Source organism: Melospiza melodia, chromosome 28, assembly GCF_035770615.1.
Source record: "Melospiza melodia melodia isolate bMelMel2 chromosome 28, bMelMel2.pri, whole genome shotgun sequence".
In the NCBI taxonomy this organism is placed as follows: Eukaryota; Metazoa; Chordata; class Aves; order Passeriformes; family Passerellidae; genus Melospiza; species Melospiza melodia.
This window is the reverse complement of record NC_086221.1, coordinates 4928878-4946198: the sequence shown is the minus strand read 5'-3', so window position 1 is coordinate 4946198 and position 17321 is coordinate 4928878. Positions and strand designations below refer to the sequence as shown.

Here is a 17321-nt window from a genome sequence, read left to right as displayed (position 1 = left end):
GAAAGGCTGGACACGCCCTGGTTCCTTCATCTTGTCCCCATAACCCCCATACCAAAAATCCTGAAATCTACCTTTTCACCCTGTCAATATATTATTATTACACCATTCAAACCTGTGTGACTTTCACATCCTCATACAAAGCTGGCATTTCGCTGCAAGGATCAAAATCAAGGCATCAGGTGTTCTGGGCAGCATGCCAGGGTCTCTGAGCGCCCTGACAGGGTTCTCAGCAACTCTGGACATCCAAAAGGATGTGCTGAGTTCCCACACTAATGCAGCTGGCATCTCCTGCGCCGTGCAGAGACAGCCCAGCTCTCCTGGGATATCCAGAGCAGGGAGGAGCATCCCACCCCCTGTGCCCCCTGGGTTTGTTCAGGCAGGAGCTGAGACTGCCTGGAAATGGCAGCCAGGGTTTGCAGGCCCAGGGAGAACGTCCCGGAGTGAGGAACTCACAGCAGAGATGAGATCCTGACCTGGCATTTAAATAAGTGCACAACTGTACTGATGGGTAATCTTAATGGCAGGAAGAACAATGAGGCCCCTGGGGGAGAAAACCTCTGGCAAAATGAGATTGAGGAGTCTGGGGTTGCCTAATTACAGACACAATTAGGAGGGCAAATAACAGAAGTAGTAAAAGTGAAGAACAAACAGAGGCCTGAGATCAGGATCTCGAGGATCAGGGCTGTAATTTTCTCCAATGAGCTATATATAATTTTCTGTCTAATTTATTATCTTGCAAGCAAAGATAAAATTATCTGGACTGACATCGCTTGAACTGAAGACTGAAGGAGGACTGGGATGTGTTTGGGACTGAGCCCATTGACTGAATGCTCTTTGCAGGCTCATCAAGAATCGTGTGTAAATAAAAGGTTTGTGAAGAAATAAAATAAAATAGAAATCAAAGCACACAAAGCTGCTCCTGCCAGAGAGCTGGGCCTAGAGAGATGCCCACAAAGATGTGCCTGTCCCCCTGGGTCACACTTGGGGGTGGTGAGATCCAGGAATGTCCCAAGTGTCCCTGCAGTGCCCTCTCTGCTGCCCCCAGCATCCCAAATCTGGGTTTGAGTTTGTGACCCAGAGTCCCAGAGCCCCCATCTGTCAGTCCCTGTCTGCAGCTCCTGCCATCCAGGTGGGCTTTGCCACCCTTGTTCCCAAAAATTTCCTGCAGAATTCGTGATTCCCAGCCCTGGGAAAGCCTTGCTGTGACAGCTGTGACACCCCCCCGCCTTCAACATCAATATTGGAATTACATTTATTTCTCAGCTGCTATTTTTAACCCTAAGATAATTAAAGACCACATTTGTTTCTTTCTTAAGCCCTTATAAACCCCCAATTGTTTTCTTCCTCACTGGCTTTTCCTTCTTGGTGTGTGTGATTTGCCAACCTGTGAGCAGCATTCTGTAATTAGCAATTAAAGGCCACATTTGGAGACTAAATATAAATTGTTATGACAAGATTCTTCTCTTTGCCAAACAAATGTGCTGCTGATGTATGAGAGGAACCTCATCACACAATGATGTGATCAGTGGGAAGGCAGTAGTGGAGAATATCAGCCTGGCTGGGTATTGGGAAGGAATTCCTGCCTGGGAGGGTGGGGAGGCCCTGGCACAGCTGTGGCTGCCCCTGGATCCTTGGAAATGTCCAAGGCCAGGCTGGACAGGGCCTGGGTCACCCTGGGATAGTGGAAAGTGTCCCTACCATGGCAGGGGTGGAATGAGATGGATTTTAATGCCCCTTCCAACCCAAACCAGTCTGGAATTCCATGTCTCGAACTCCCTTCCCACTGGATGTTTTCCACCGTTTTTTTCTCAGATACAACTTGTTTTGTTGTCCAGCTGGTGGGAAGGAGCAAGGCTGGGACAGTTCCCAGCCCTCTGAGCCCTTGTAATGAGCTGGACCCGTGGGATTTCCCTTGTCCCTGAGTCCCCACATGAAACCAACCCTGGCCACCCTCCCTGCAGTGTCCCCTCCCCTCCCTGCAGCCTGTCGTTGATGAAAATGGAGACTGGGAGACTAAAACTGAAGAGAAAAGAGGGAAAAAAATGAAAGGAAGGTCTGGGAATGCTCCAGTGTTTATTTTGCTTGCGCTACTCAATAAAACAGACTATTCATTTGTGGCTGCTTGCAGCAGCATCCTCCCCTTTGCAGGGACTTTGAAAGGAGCCCCAGCATGGCCAAGCCTCCTGTGGGACGTGGCCCTGGGGTGACCCTCCTTATTTTGCTTGGAAATAATTGAAATGTCTCCATGAGCTGCTATTACAGGGTCAAGAGCAGCAAGTGAGGAGCAAGAAAACAACTCAACAAATCTTGGCATGGCACTTGTGCTGGGCTCAGCTCCTTCCCAGGGCTCTGACTCCCCCCTGGATGGAAGGGAAGTGTTTGCTGTGGTGTGTGGAGCTGGTCCCCATGAGTGTGACCAATCCCCGCCAGTGACAAACACACAATGGGCTGATTATCCCCTGGCTGAGGGATGTGGCAAAATCTCAGCACTTAAACTATAAATGAAGGGGGGGTTGAGCCAAGCAGGCGTGGGTGTTATTCACTAACGTGAGATCCAGTTTTCCAGCAATGCAAGTGACAGCCAGTATTGAGTGGAAATTGATTATCTGTGTGAAGCGGGGATTAAAAATAGCAGCTTTGTGTCAAACCCCACGTATGTTTTGACTAAATCCTCGATAACAAGGAGAATGGATAAAAGATGGAGATTATACAGAGAAAGCCAAAACCCAAAAAGCCTGGATTAGAGAAGAAAAGGATTTGAGTGGGTTGCTGCAATTAATGATTGTCAAGTGCCACCAGCTGGGACTGCTGTGGCTTCTTCTGGGGACGTCTTGTCCTTTGGTTTGCCAACTTGCCAGAGGCACTGCCAGCTCATTGCCCTGCTCCCCCGAGGCTCCTCCAGCTCAGGCAGAGGTCCAGGGGCTCGTGGGCAGTGTTTGACCCACCCGGTCAATCAGTTTTAATGGCCAGAAACTCATCCCTTAATTAAACACAGGCAGGATGATGGTCTCAGGAAGGTTGTCCTCGCCTTGCTCCCCAGCAGAAGCTCTCAGAACACTCTGTGCTGGGAAACCAATGCACTTTCACCACTTTTTTTGTGGCAGTGTGCTTGGAATGCACTTTTTGCTGCTGCAGGGGCTGTCCCTGGGATGGTGTGGCTGTCCCAGGCCAGGCAGGAGCTGCAGAGCCAAGGTCTGCTCCAAATGCCACCGTGTGCCCCTGCCCAGCCCCACACCGTGCCAGGCTCTGCCATTGTCACATTTGGGTGATCACTGCACCCATCCAAACCCACACAACCCACAATTCCTGCTCCCACAGGAGGAAACATTCCACCAGACAGGGCAGCACTTAGAAATCAAATAATTTTATTGAGTTTCTGCTCCTACAGCGTGTGGCACATAAAGAGAATTAAGACACAAGGTGTGATGAGGAATGATGCATTTACCCTTCACTGAACAAAGGATTCATCTCACCCAGGAGCAATGCAAGCAGCCCTCTGTGCCAGCCCTGATGTGCAGCCAGGGGTGACGTGGTGACATTTGGGAAAATGAGAACTGAAGTTGACCTGAGGATTGGGGCTGATGAGCACAGTCCTGCTAACATGAGGCTGCCTCGCTCGCAAATTCTACCTCCAAACTAAAATATTTGCTTTTGCCTGATTTAATTAGGGTGGAATAAACAGCACTAGCATGCTTCTTAACTCAGAGAAAAAATCCAGGATGAGAAAGTGTCCAAAATCCACAGCTGGCTGATAAAGATCAGCTGATTTAGCTGTAAAGCCAGTGCTTGGGATATTCTAAATTCATTCTGGGCTTCTGTAGCCAAGGAACCAGCAAAGCTTTGGGGTTTTTTTTTTTTCCCAGAACTTGACCTTCCTTCAGGGCTTGGGCTGAGAAACTTTATTCCTTAAGAAAGTGCTGACAGTCTTTAGGAAAAAAGTTTGGAAGCTTTTTTTAGCATCAGTCATGTTTCTGTAATTCCCTTTGCCCCTTTGGGTCACCCTTTGTTACTTGGATGAGATAAGAAATGGAGACCCAGTGGTCATGCAGGGCTGTCACCCATTTCTGTAACATTTTCCCCCTTTTATTTCTGAATCCCACCTGTGGCCACTCCAGATAACGTGGGGATGTCCTGGGGGATGAGCAGCAGCTACAAAGGGGGGGGCTGAAGAAACTGTTCATGCAAATAGCTCTGGGGAGATTTCAGATACAGGGGAAAAAAACCCAGGGTTCCCCTCCTGAGGAATCACCAGCATTTTTTAAATATATGACAAAAGGAATCATGGGGTACACACTGCACAAACTTCTAAGAGCTCATGGACACCTCTACATGAACAGGAAACCCAGGGACACTCTGCAGGGCTGGGGCTGACCATGAGGACGAACCTGCTGGTGGCTCGGAAGAGTCTCTCCCATCTTCTGCCACAGCTTTCCAGTGGCCACTGTCCCCTGTCCCCTGTCCTGGCCACCTCTGCTCTCTGCAGACACCTCCTGGCCCCTTTCCAGCCTTTTCACACACTAAAAACTATTTTACACATTATTTTACAGACCAAACTCCCAGCACATGTCTCAGTCCACCTTCTCCCTCTCGAAACAGACCCGTACAGCAAAAGCCACAAAAATAACATCACCTTGGGAGACATATTAGACAAAAACATATTTGACCACAAAACGGGTTTCTACCTTTACTTACGCAGGAACAACTACCCGGAAAGTCCCGCTGCTGCCACCGCCCCTCAGCAACCACTGAGACTGAAGGCCAAGTGCAAAAATTACTTGGTTTAGTCCCATTTTGCTGTCCCTGCTGCAGATCATGGTGTGGGGGGTGGTTTGGGGGAGGGACAGGAGCCCTGGCTGTCGAAGCTCGCTGCCCGGCCGTGCCACTGGGAAAGAGGAGAAATCGAGTTCATCAAACAGGAGAGGTTGGCTGGGATTATTCCCAATCCTGCATTGTGCTGTCCATCTCCTCTTCCTCGGGATTCCCATCCATTCTATCCCATCCCATGGATCCCATCCCATCCCATCCCATCCCATCCCATGGATCCCATCCCATCTGCAGATTCCAGCCCATGGATCCCATCCCATGGATTCCATTCCATGGATCCCATCCCATCTGCAGATCCCATTCCATCCCATCTGCAGATCCCATCCCATGGATCCCATCTCATGGATCCCATCCCATCCCATGGATCTCATCCCATCTGCAGATCCCATCCCATGGATCCCATCCCATGGATCCCATCCCATCCCATCCCATGGATCCCATCCCATCTGCAGATCCCATCCCATCCCATCTGCAGATCCCATCCCATGGATCCCATCCCATCCCATCCCATCCCATCCCATCCCATCCCATCCCATCCCATCCCATCCCATCCCATCCCATCCCATCCCATCCCATCCCATCCCATCCCTGCTGTGCCTCTCTTCTGCTCTACAAGTTCCATTTTATGCAATGCCCGTGTTTAACCACTCAGGAGGAATTGCTGAGCAATTTTCTTTATTGCTTTGTAAATCAATTCTCAATTGTGAGGATTCCTCACCAAAAAAAAAAAAAAAAAACAAAAAGGAAGATAAACAGTGTCTATGTGTGCTGTGAAGACAAAGTGCTCTCAGCTTTTCCCTGCTTTATTGCTGTTGTCTTTTTGGTTTAAAAATACTGTCTAAGCTCAGGAGTACTTGAGTCTTTCCAGTCTGGTAATTTTTACTCTACAGCAGCTCTGTCCACAGCACCAGAGACATTTCTCAAAGGGAAAATCAGATCAGAGACTCGGTGGATGGAGCAAATTTTTTTTTTTTGCCATACTTAAGGGATCATAAATTATTTGTCATCTGCCTTGGGGGCTATTATCATAATTCAAACCCATTATTCCTGAAGCATTTGAGCACTTGCCCATCTCACCATCTTGTTATATTAAATTCCAGTGACAAATGATAGACATCTCCCAGAGACAACGGGAGGCAGGATTTCCACTGCCTGTATCAATTCAATTCCCTCCCCTCCCACATCAGCAGAAACTCTTTGCTGGCTGATATTAATGTTTAAGCATGTATGAATTTCATTTCTCTGGGTGAAAATCCACTTGGGGAACCAGACCTCACCCTTGTCTTGGCAAAACCATCTTGAATGAAAACAAGAGAACAGCAGACTGGTGCTCAGAGGGAGGCTGAGCAGGGCAAGCAGGCTCTGCAGATGCTCCATGGGTTTGGAATGGTCAAAAATTTGGCCAATTTCCTTCCCCAAAGAGACCAGTCAGTGTAAAGCAACTCACTGCACAGGTTTGCATTGAACAGCCTCTATTTCATCAGGGCTGAGCAGAAATTAATGAATGAAGAAGATGAGAAGCTCATTCTGCCAAACAGCTGCCTTAAGGTAAGGAAACACTTTCCTCTATGTTTCTCATGTCAAAAGCATTGTCTAAAATCCCTGAGGAATTGATAATACTGGTATAACCTCCCCATGAGAATTGCCAGGGAACAGATTGCAGAAATTACAACAGAAATGGGTTTTTGGCAGAGCCTTCCCCATGCTCTTTGCCTCGTGCTGTCTGCATGACAACGACAGCGTTGTTACTCCAAAAACATGATGAAAACTCTTCCAAGGACAGGTCCAAATAACCAGAGAGGAACCTGGAGATACTTTTCCTTCATTTAATTAGGAAAGGTGGGCTCTGCATTGTGTAGCCAACAGTCAGAAACCAGGACCAGTTCAATCAAAATCAAACAGACCCAGAAGTCTGGAAGGGTTTATCTTTAAAGACAATGATTCTTCGTTGTGGGCATGACTTGGCCCTCAGGAGAGTTAGCAGTTTTTATTTGGAGCAATGTTTTAAACAAATAAATGTTGAAAGTCTGAGGCACTTGGCAGCATCAAAGACGCGTTTTGCATCGCGCTGATGACGCGACCCCGCGATTCCAGGGTTTGTCTTTCACAGATCACAGGGAAAATCCCCATTTTCAGAATTCCCTTCAAATCCTGAGAAGAACGAGCTGTAATTTCTATTTCCCTTTGTGCACACAGCCCTGAACATGGCTGATGGGTGGAGGAATGCAGGAGGAGCAGGGGTGGGGAGGCTGAAGGACCGGGGAGGGAGCAGCTGCCAGCAGGGCCTTGGGGATGAACACTGGGAACAGCTTGTGCTGAGGGGAAGAATTGATTGTCAGAACAACCCCACAAAGAGGGATTCTCCCTTTCTGCCCAGAAACTCGCCTTCTGAACATCTGTGTGAGGAGGATAGCGCTTAAAAGCCTGTAATTAATGATTCATTTGCACATGTTCTCCATGTTCCCTCTTTAATGATGATGGTCATTAGAGAAGTGCAGTCATTATGGTTTGTTATTCATACTGTTGATAAATATGGAGCAACCAAAGACATGATGTGCATCCAAAGTGTTTCCCTTTTCACTGGAGCCTTTTCCAGCAGTGAAAGCAAAGAGGGAGCAGCACCAGCTCATGGAGGAAGGGCCCAATTGCTGTTGGCACAGAAATGAGGGCTTGGGCCATGTTAGCCCAGCACTGGGGCTGCTGGGACAGGCTGGAGCTGCCCAGGTCCTCATGGTGGACAAAGAATCATGGCTCAACAAAGGAGGAGGCTGTTGGTCCAACACCATGGACACAACCAACCATCCATCCATCCATCCATCCATCCATCCATCCATCCATCCATCCATCCATCCATCCATCCCTCCCTGCTGTGGCAGGGTAAGGGGGTCAGGGCTGAGCCACCCTTTTGAAGCAGCACAGCTCTGGTGACATTTTCCTGGTAAATTCACCAGAAATTGTGACTCTGAGCTGTACTCAAAACACGGTGGGAGCTCCTTCTCCTGGCCAAAGCTTTTCCAAGGCGCACCAGGCAGAGTGTTGGTTAGCAAAGAAATTCCATATTCCCACATTTTTGTCCTCCCTGAGGGGTGGGGAGGGGGTGAGACCCCAACCACAGCAAGGGGAGATGGCAGTGCCTGGAGCAGCTCCAGTCACCATCTCTCCATTTAGACATCAAAGGCACAATTCAATCTCGGCTCCCTCGCCTTGGTTTGAGGTCAAGCACTCAATCAGGGAAGATCTGGATGGAGCCAGAGGCTGTTTCTGATGGTCAGAGCACACAGAGACCATCACGAGGACCAACTGGGACAAAAATGCTCCATTTGCTGCTGCCCAGCAAAAACACACTCAAAGAGGATGGAGACAAAGAGGAAGAGGAAGAAGAAGACAAAGAGGAAGATGAAAACGATGGCTCAGGATGCCAGCACAGCCCGAGGTCACCCCCACAAAGGTGAGGAAGGCGTGAAGGGCCAGCAGCTCTCCCCCAGCATGCTCAGGACAGATGGACAGACAGACAGGAGCCCACAGAGCCTCGAAGGATGGAGCAGCTGCACAGAGATCCAGAGCTGGGATTACAGGACCAAAACCCCAAATTTCTTTTCAAAGATACCCAAACACAACATGGAAAAGGTGATACAATGTCTTGTAACCAACAAATACCATTTCCCATTAATTTCTCCCCAGGAGCCTGTGCCTTTTCTGTTTGGTTTTTCTTTTAGGCTGCTCTGGGGATTTGCAGACAGCGGTGCTAAAAACCTAAAAGGGCAAATAAACACAGGGACCATTTGCTTGCTGGCTCTCTGCACCAGTTTGTGGCAGAAATACCAGAGCAGATGATCAGAGGGCTTTTTCTTTCCTTTTAAGCAGAGCTCCTGACCTGTGCATTGAGGGGTGAAATGATTCACTCAGTTTTTTTCCAGAGTCTTGGGGGCTCAGCCATGGTTTTCAAAGTGTGTTTTAGAAGGTGAGTCATCTTCCATGTCTTCCTTGGTTTCTCTGTGTTTCATCATAACAATAATGCCTTTTTTTACTTTTTTTCTTAGTGATTTTCAAAAACTTTACAGGAGTTTTTTCTTTCAAAAAAACCCCATCTGCATCTGAAAAACAGTGCAGTAAAGCCATAAAAATTGCAACCTGGAGAAGGAACTCCTGTCCCTGGGTCAGCCCATGGCTGTTGGTGTCACACTGTGAGAGCTACAGATGCCAAGAGATCAAATGACAGATCAGTTCCATTATTGGGGAAACCTTGTGGCTGCTGGTCCCCAGCTCCCTGTGGCAGTGGGAGGTGACACTCAGAGCCTGCCCAGATGTGGCTCCTGCCCAGGGCCAGCAGGGGAAGGGGAATGGAGCCCTGGGGCTGCTCAGGGCCCAAAGGCAGAGCTGGCACTGCACACAAAGTGCACAAGGGTTTAATTCTGCTCTGACTCACCCCAGCCCTGCACAGCTGAGCCCTGTGCTGATTCAAGGTGAGCTCACAGATCACCTCAAACGAGGCAGGGTGAATTTTCAGGTGTCCATTGTATGATATATCCACCTCCACTGTGTCTTAAGCTAAAGTATCAGCAGCCAGGTTTTCCTTTGTGTGTAACCAACCTGGGCTGGGACAGAGGGCATTGAGCACCAACTGATTTGTTAATCATGCAATGGTTTGGGTGGGAAGGAACTTAAATCATGTTCCAACCCCCTGGATCATCCAGCTCCCACCCCCTGCCATGGGCAGGGGCATCTTCCACTATCCCAGGTTGCCCCAAGCCCTGTCCAGCCTGGCCTTGGACACTTCCAGGGATCCAGGGGCAGCCACAGCTGCTCTGGGCACCCTGTGCCAGGGTCTGCCCACCCCTTCTTGTTGGAGGAAAGAGCAGATTTCAAAGAAAGACAGGGTTTATACACTAATTCACAATACTGTGGAGTCTCAGCAAGCCCAGTGTCTGCCTTTCAGCACAGCTCAGCACTCAGCTTCAAGGGGAAAATGAGATGATTTTTGTTAAGCACTTATTCTGTGGCTTTGAGGGAAAATACCTCCTCAGCCCCAGATACAGTGGGAGGCTTTATTGCCTTTATTATCGTATCACTGGCCTCAAATGCTGGTGCTTTGTTCTCATACTTGAAGTGTCAAAGGCGTGTGTGCCCTTTTCCACATCTCTGTCCTCCAGAAATTATGACCTAAATCAGGCAAAGCCAAAGAGCTCCACAGAAGCGTGAGAAATTGGAGTGCAAAGGGGAAGAAAATGCCAGAGATGGTCGAAATGGTACCCAGGCATTTCAGCCCTATTTTATCATCTGGGGCTGCATCAAGTCAATCTCTTTCTCTGGAAATGCTTAGAGCAATTACATTTGTTCTATTTATTCCCCCTCAAAGGCTCGGAGATGAGTCAACAGAAAAATCTTTTAGGATGAAAAATTGAAACTTGAAATAGGCAATATCCCTGGACAATTTGTTCTGCAATCAGAGCAGCATTCTCTTTCCTTACTGCTCTCAATTTCTAATTTAAAAAGGAAAAGTAAAAAAAAAAAAAGAAACAGAAAAAGAAAAGAAAAAACCCAAAATGTAACAGTCACATCTGTAAATACAGTTCTCAGTCTTGCTTGCGAGCTCAAGGAGCTATTTCGAGGCAATACAGAAGTGCTTGTTTTCTAGAGTTCATTTCTGGTGAGAAAATTCCCTCAGCTCTGCTCAGAAATTCCCAGGCGAGAGCAGGAGCTCTCTGAAAGCCTGGAGCCAGCCCAGTCCCGCCCAGCCCAGGCACTGGGAGGGAAGGACACCCCCCTCACCTCTTTGAAGGATTTCTTCACCTCCACCAGCGGGTGCCAGTGGGCGATGGGCTTGCGGGGGTAGGCCAGCATCTCGTTCCAGTGGTCCCTGCCCAGCCCCTCGGCGTTGACCCCCACGCGGCAAACCCCGATGATCTCGTTGTGGCCCACCCTGAGGAACGGCACAGAAGGGGCACCATCATCATCCATCCATCCCCCATACCCACACACCATCTGTCCATCCATCCATCCATCCATCCATCCATCCATCCATCCATCCATCCATCCATCCATTCATCCATCCATCCATCATCCATCCATCATCCATCCATCCATCCATCCATCCATCCATTCATCCATCCATCCATCCATCCATCCATCCATCCATCCATCCATCCCTCATCCATCCATCCATCCATCCATCCATCCATCCATCCATCCATCCCTCCCTCCCTCCATCCACCCAACCCTCCCTTCATCCTCTTATCCGTCCATCCATCCATCATCCATTGTCCATTCCTTCCTTCCTTCCTTCCTTCCTTCCTTCCTTCCTTCCTTCCTTCCTTCCTTCCTTCCTTCCTTCCTTCCTTCCTTCCTTCCTTCCTTCCTTCCTTCCTTCCTTCCTTCCTTCCTTCCTTCCTTCCTTCCTTCCTTCCTTCCTTCCTTCCTTCCTTCCTTCCTTCCTTCCTTCCTTCCTTCCTTCCTCCCTCCCTCCCTCCCTCCCTCCTGTCATCCATCCATCCATCTGTCCACCCAATGAATGGGTGCAAGGATGCACCTACCTATTCCTAATGTCCGTCCATCCATCATCCATCCATCCATCCATCCATCCATCCATCCATCCATCCATCCATCCATCCATCCATCCATCCCTCCCTCCCTCCATCCACCCAACCCTCCCTTTGTCCCCTTATCCATCCATCATCCATCATCCATCCATCCATCCATCCATCCATCCATCCATCCATCCATCCATCCATCCATCCATCCATCCCTCCATCCCTCCCTCCCTCTGGCTGCCCACACCTGGACCCTGCTGCTGGTGATCCTGGGCTGTGCTGTCTGCCCCAGCCCTGCCACCACCACAGCTAATTACAGCAGCTTTTAAATTATTTCTGCAGGTCAGTCCAGCCACAGAGGTGTGAGCAGTGCTCTACAGCAAGAATAACCCCAGCTTCATTAATACATCATTCATACACCCAGAGCTGCTCGGGCTCACATTATTTGCTTTCTAAAATGGGTTGCAGGACAATAAATAACCAAGGGAAAAGTGGCACTCGCTCAAGGAAATGCCATAAAGCAAGGAGCAGCCTTGCCAAACTCGTTATTTTTCCATAACCACAAATATCAATGTCACTGTAGCAATATATCATCAGAGACAGGTGGATGCCACTGAGCCCTGCCATGAGGAAAGCACTGTGGAAAACACTGTGGAAAACACTGTGGAAAATTGCATTTGAGCTGGAAAATCTGCACCCAATGGGATGCTCTCCCCTCCAGCTCTCCAGAGCCTCCCACCTACCGATCATAATCCATGACAGAGATAAGGAGGCTGACTTGATCCATGTTCTCGGGGGGAATGTCAAAGATTATTGCTTCATTGTAGGTGGGATTAAGTGTGTTTTTCTTTATGGTGGTTTTCTTCTTTTTCAGTCTTCGCCCGTCACAGAGCAAAGACACTTTGACATATGGATCTAGGGAGGAAGAGATAGAAGACCTTTTGTTGATGAAAATGTGTTTTGTTACTTTTGCAATATAGAAACAGCTTTATCAGAGGATGGGCTGTGAGTTCCCATGAGCCAGAGGTGCTCTTCAAATGGACTTTTAGAAAAAAAAGTTCATTTGCAGACCAGTAAAATCCTCCATTTCTCATAATGGTGTGGGTGGTGACCTGAACTTCAGGCACCAGAGAACGAGCACTGCATGATTATTATTGCAGAAAGGCTGAGCTGGCTTCACCTGAAGTCTCAATTCTCAGACATTTCATATGGCATTAAGCTCCAGCTGAGCAGAAACATTTTTTGCAAAGGTCTCTGTTGTTACTGCTTTTTGTACAATGAAATTCAAATACTCTGAAGTGGGTGTCTGGAAAAGAAATTGGATTTTATGATGAAAACCAGAATTTGTGCATGCTAAATTTGCGAGTCAGCTCTTTGAAACTGCAAATGCAAACACTCTATAGGTGTCTGTGATCCTCAGGTTTTACTACTGGGCACTGCACAGGGGAATGCACATTCCAGTGGGATTTATCCAGGTGAGCCATGATCCTTTCCTGATTTAGGGTGAAAGAGTTGAGTCTGGCTATAAAGGGTTCCAAGAGATCTAAGTGTCCAAGCCAAAAGATGGATCAGAGCTCTGACCCTTCAAACCCTCGAGTGGCATGGGAAAAAAATAGCAAATTGTCTACTTTAAAAATTTTGTTTGCAGTTAAAACACAGACAAATCTTTCTCAGGTATTCCTGTGATGGTTCCCCCACCATCTACTGAGGATACAACGAGGGAAGAGGAGGAGATGTGGCTGCAAGGGGATCCTCCTCAGCCACCAAACACCCACCTGAGTAACCAGTGATGTCCATAGCTTTGAGATTCCTGCATTTGATTACTGTTAAGGTGAGGCGACCTGCAGTTGGCAAATAACAAAGGGAAAACATGATCTCGCCCAGGTCCACGCTTTCCTTCAATAAAGCAGAGAACAGATTTTATTGGAAACGTGCAGAACCAGCCAGGTGCCTCCTCCTCCACCCCAGCATTTCCTCTGCTCTGCCATTTGTAGCAAAGGGTATTTTAATTTATTCAAGTGCACCCCAACACGATTTGGCTAAAAATGAATGCAGAGAATGGGAAAAATAGGTTACACCTCCACATCTTAGTTAAGGACAATCTTCCTCTGCCTCAGTGGAATCTGGGCTGCCTATTGCACCCTCCCAGCTGTGCACAGCTAATGCACAGCACTCCTGCTCCACTGGTCACACAGAGGAGTGGAGGAGATATCTCACACCAAATCAATGCAGTGAGGAAATCAAATTAGTATCAAGTCTTGTTGGAATGTACTGTACATGTCTCTGGTGCCTGGTTGCTCCAGGAATGTGACAAACACAGTGAGGTGACAGAAAGATGAGCTCCTGACACGCAGTGGCGCCGTGTTCTCCAGCTGTGCACTGCAGAAATCTCCTCAGAAACTTTCTGTGACAGCCAGTGCCATCAGTTCATAACATCACAGACTGGTTTGGGTTGGAAGAGAGCTTGAATATATTCTAGTTTCAACCCCCTGCCGTGGGTGGGGATGAATTCAGTCATGAAGGTTTGTGACTGACAGTGCCCAACATTTCTGCATAAAATGAAAATGTCTTTCAGTAACACAGTGGTTTTCTCTGAAGGTGAGCATGAGTTTTTGGGCAGTTATCAACTGGGGGGTAAAACTTTAAGTCAGAAGACAGCCAAGAAAGGTCTGTTGAGCTTTTAGTTTGTGATGTGTCCACATTTGGACCACCAAGCCCTTTGAGATGCCCTCAAGGAGCAGGCACAGCGTGGGGCTGTGTGTTTGTGAGTATAAATGGGGAATTAACCAGCAGATGGCACTCAGAAATGTCTGGTACTTTAGGATTACACAGAAGCCAACACAATTCACTCTTTTAGTGCCCCATCAAATAACTTTTATCCATGGCTCTTAGCACTTCTTGTACCTGCAGCTTCATCGACTACACCTCCTAAAAGCCCTTTCCATCATTGCCTTGCCCATGGGAAGTCAGGGAAAAATAAACAAACCAAATGTCTGATTTAAACTAGAAAGCATCATCATCTGAAGTCAGCAGAAAGATTTCCAAACACCTTCTAAAAATGAATTAAAAAAAAAATCTTATTTCTCTACATACAGATCCCACATCTGTAGAGCAAACAAGCAGTTTATTTTGGGAAACAGTGTGTTTGATTCCTTTCAATGTGATATAATGATCTGCTGAAGAGAAATTGTGGCTGTTAGGAGTAGAGTGATGGAACTAGAAAGACAAGTAAATGCACTTAAAGCTTTGCTAAGTGTTAGGGGAATAGATCTTGTTGATGGATGAGGTTTTTGCCAAATTATTTCCTGCTCATTCTCAGGTAAGGCAAAGATTAAATCTTTATTCCACTTAGATGTGCAGAATACTAATGAATATTATATAAAATTTTGATTGGGTCTGTTCTTTCATGCATTCTTTGTTCTCAGTTGGTGTGGGAGGGACGAGGGCAGGAGACTTTGGACAAGATGTCAGCAGAGAGCAGCCCTGTGTGAGATGGTGAGAGCACCCTCTGGACACCATCTCATCTGCTATTCCTCTCCTTGCACTGAGAGGACCCGTTCAGGGTATAAAATGAACATAATTTATTCTTTGACCTCATTGGATCAGGTCAAGAGATTTTTCTTTGCAACCATAAATACAAGAGAGCAAAGCGTGTCCTGTGGGTACATTATTTTCTTGCAGATTATAGACATTGCGACATTTCCAAAATTCATATCAGTACCTTTTAGGAAATAATGGAAGCTCTGAATCAATAGACTTGAAACCAAAGATGTTTCCCTGATTCACAAGCTGTACAGTCATTAATTAAGCAGCTGAGTGCTGGCTCCTTGACCAGATCAGTTCTTAAGTGTGTTCCTACCCTCTTACCCACACCATTGATCTCATGCATTATTAGGCACCCAGAGCTTTCTTGGGGGTTTTGTGCAAAGTGTATTTACCCTTCTCAATTTTGATTAAACAGAAATGTCCTTGGGTGTGCTACAGCTGGCTGAGATGTTCCAGGAGCAGCACATTCCTTAAGAATGGCACAGAGAGGGTGAGGGGATGGAGCCAAACGTGGTGCTGGATGTTTCTGTGACAGCTCTGCCGTGCTCTTGCTCAACACACCTTGGCCATGGGGTTGGCTCTGCTCCCCTCACACCTTCTCTGGAGGCTTTTCCCTCAACAGCCCTTCTGCTTCTGTGAGGTTTTCCCCCATTAAATGAGATTCTTCTCTTGGGGATCCTCCCTCAACAGCCCTTCTGCTGGTGTATCTCCACCTCCTTCTGTGGGTTTTTCCCCCATTAAATGAGATTTTTCTCTGGAAGCTTTTCCCTCAACAGCCCTTCTGCTGGTGTGTCTCCACCTGCTTTTGTGGGGCTTCCCCCCATTAAATGAGATTATTTAGCCAGGAAAGCATCCACTATTGCTTGCAGAACCAACAGGCAGGTTCCTCCAGGAGGCACCAGCACATCAGGTGCACTTTGCTGCCCTTCCAGCAGCCCCTCTCGGGGTGAAGGATGTGCCTGGTGCCTGCTTGCCTCTCTGCCAGCATTTCTGCTTTCATTACCACTCATCAATCACAACAGCCGTGGCTGTTTGCAGGTTGGAAGCCAAGAGCTGTGAGCACCCTGCTAACTCAAACTGTTGCTTTCCTCACGGCTGATCCTGCGCCTCCTTCCCGCAGCTCTCCCAGGCAAGATGCTCAAAAGGCAGCACAGCAGCAGCTCCCAGCACACTGCCATCACTGCCCCAGGGTTCTTGGCAGGCACCACCTCCATCCCCGTGTCCAAAGCTCTCTGTGCCCTCCCGGACCAGCCCCTGAGCCCTTTCCAGGGTGGGTGATGTGCTGTGTGACCCCTGAGTGCCCTGGGACCCCGCTGGGCACGGGACACAGGGCTGTGCACACCTGCTGGGCTTCACAGAGCTGTCAGAAGGTTCTGGACACCCTGCAGCAGGAGAACGAGCACTGGTGGAAGTCACCAAGAGGTTCAGCTGGTGGGGAACACACTGCTGAGAAAAAGTTACAAAGCAAATGTCTTGTGGCACTGCTGGCCGCAGTAAATATTTGTGTTTGACAGTTCCTTCCTCAGCACAGAGAGCAGGGGAGCAAAAGGTATGAGATGAGCTATGAGGGAAGCTGCAGGACAGATTTTTGCAAGTTGTGGCATTCTGCCAGTCACCAGGAAAGATGTGACAGGGCCCACGCTTGCAGCCACAGGGGTGGGGATGTCTCATCTTTCAGTCTCAGGAATAACAATGTGACATGACAATGACAATGGCTGATTTAGTGTCCAGCTGCAAGCAGTTCAATCGTTCACTCGCCCTGAGGACCAGCCAGATCCTCCTGGGAGGGCAGTGGAGGAGCAGACAGCTATTATGGAGAGGTTAATGTCACTGCTCTGCACTCAGTGATCAATGTGAGCACTTGGCTTCTCCTGCCAGCTCCGTGTGACACCGAAAGGGCTGGGACTTCTCCTCTCTGAGGCTTGGTTTCTCTTCCAGAGGGAATTCAACAGAACTATTAAGAGACCCAAATCAGCTCTGGAAGAGTTGCCAGCAGCACATCCAGCACCTCTCAGCACCAAAGGGCTGGTACTGGGTCTGCAGAGCTCTTCCTTACTGTGATCATGTGGTGCCTTAAATTTTTAGCTTTTAAATTTTTCAGATCCTGTACTGCACTAGTGTAGAACTCTGAACTCTATATAGAGTGTCAGTAAGCTTTCTTCACATTTTTGTCAGACAAAACAATCCTTCCAGGCCTGAGAACCAAGGTCACCCTCTGCCTTGGGTGACCAAGTATTAAAGTATAAACAGAAATGAATGGAGGGGTGGAAGCAAACCAGAGGAATATGACTTCATCACCTGAAGCTATATTGGACAATTAACCCCTGATGTGCAAATAGACCAAACTTTTATCTGTCTGAAAAACTCGTGACCGTTGTTCATCTTGGGTGTAGTCTCTGCCAGGCTTCTTTTGACTGCCCAAGG

At 48.0% G+C, this 17321-nt stretch overlaps 1 protein-coding gene across 1 annotated transcript in view; it reads right to left on the bottom strand.

Moving 5' to 3' along the window:
* Positions 1-3348: 3348 nt before the first annotated feature.
* The window catches only part of SYT6 (synaptotagmin 6), a 37478-nt gene continuing 23505 nt past the window's right edge, over positions 3349-17321 (bottom strand). The window contains exons 4-7 of the mRNA XM_063177884.1: positions 13127-13247; positions 12095-12266; positions 10594-10744; positions 3349-4882 (exon numbers count right to left, since the gene is read on the bottom strand). Coding sequence (XP_063033954.1) covers positions 4811-4882; positions 10594-10744; positions 12095-12266; positions 13127-13247 — 516 coding nt within the window. The 3' untranslated portion in view covers positions 3349-4810. The remainder of the gene's footprint in view (positions 4883-10593; positions 10745-12094; positions 12267-13126; positions 13248-17321) is intronic.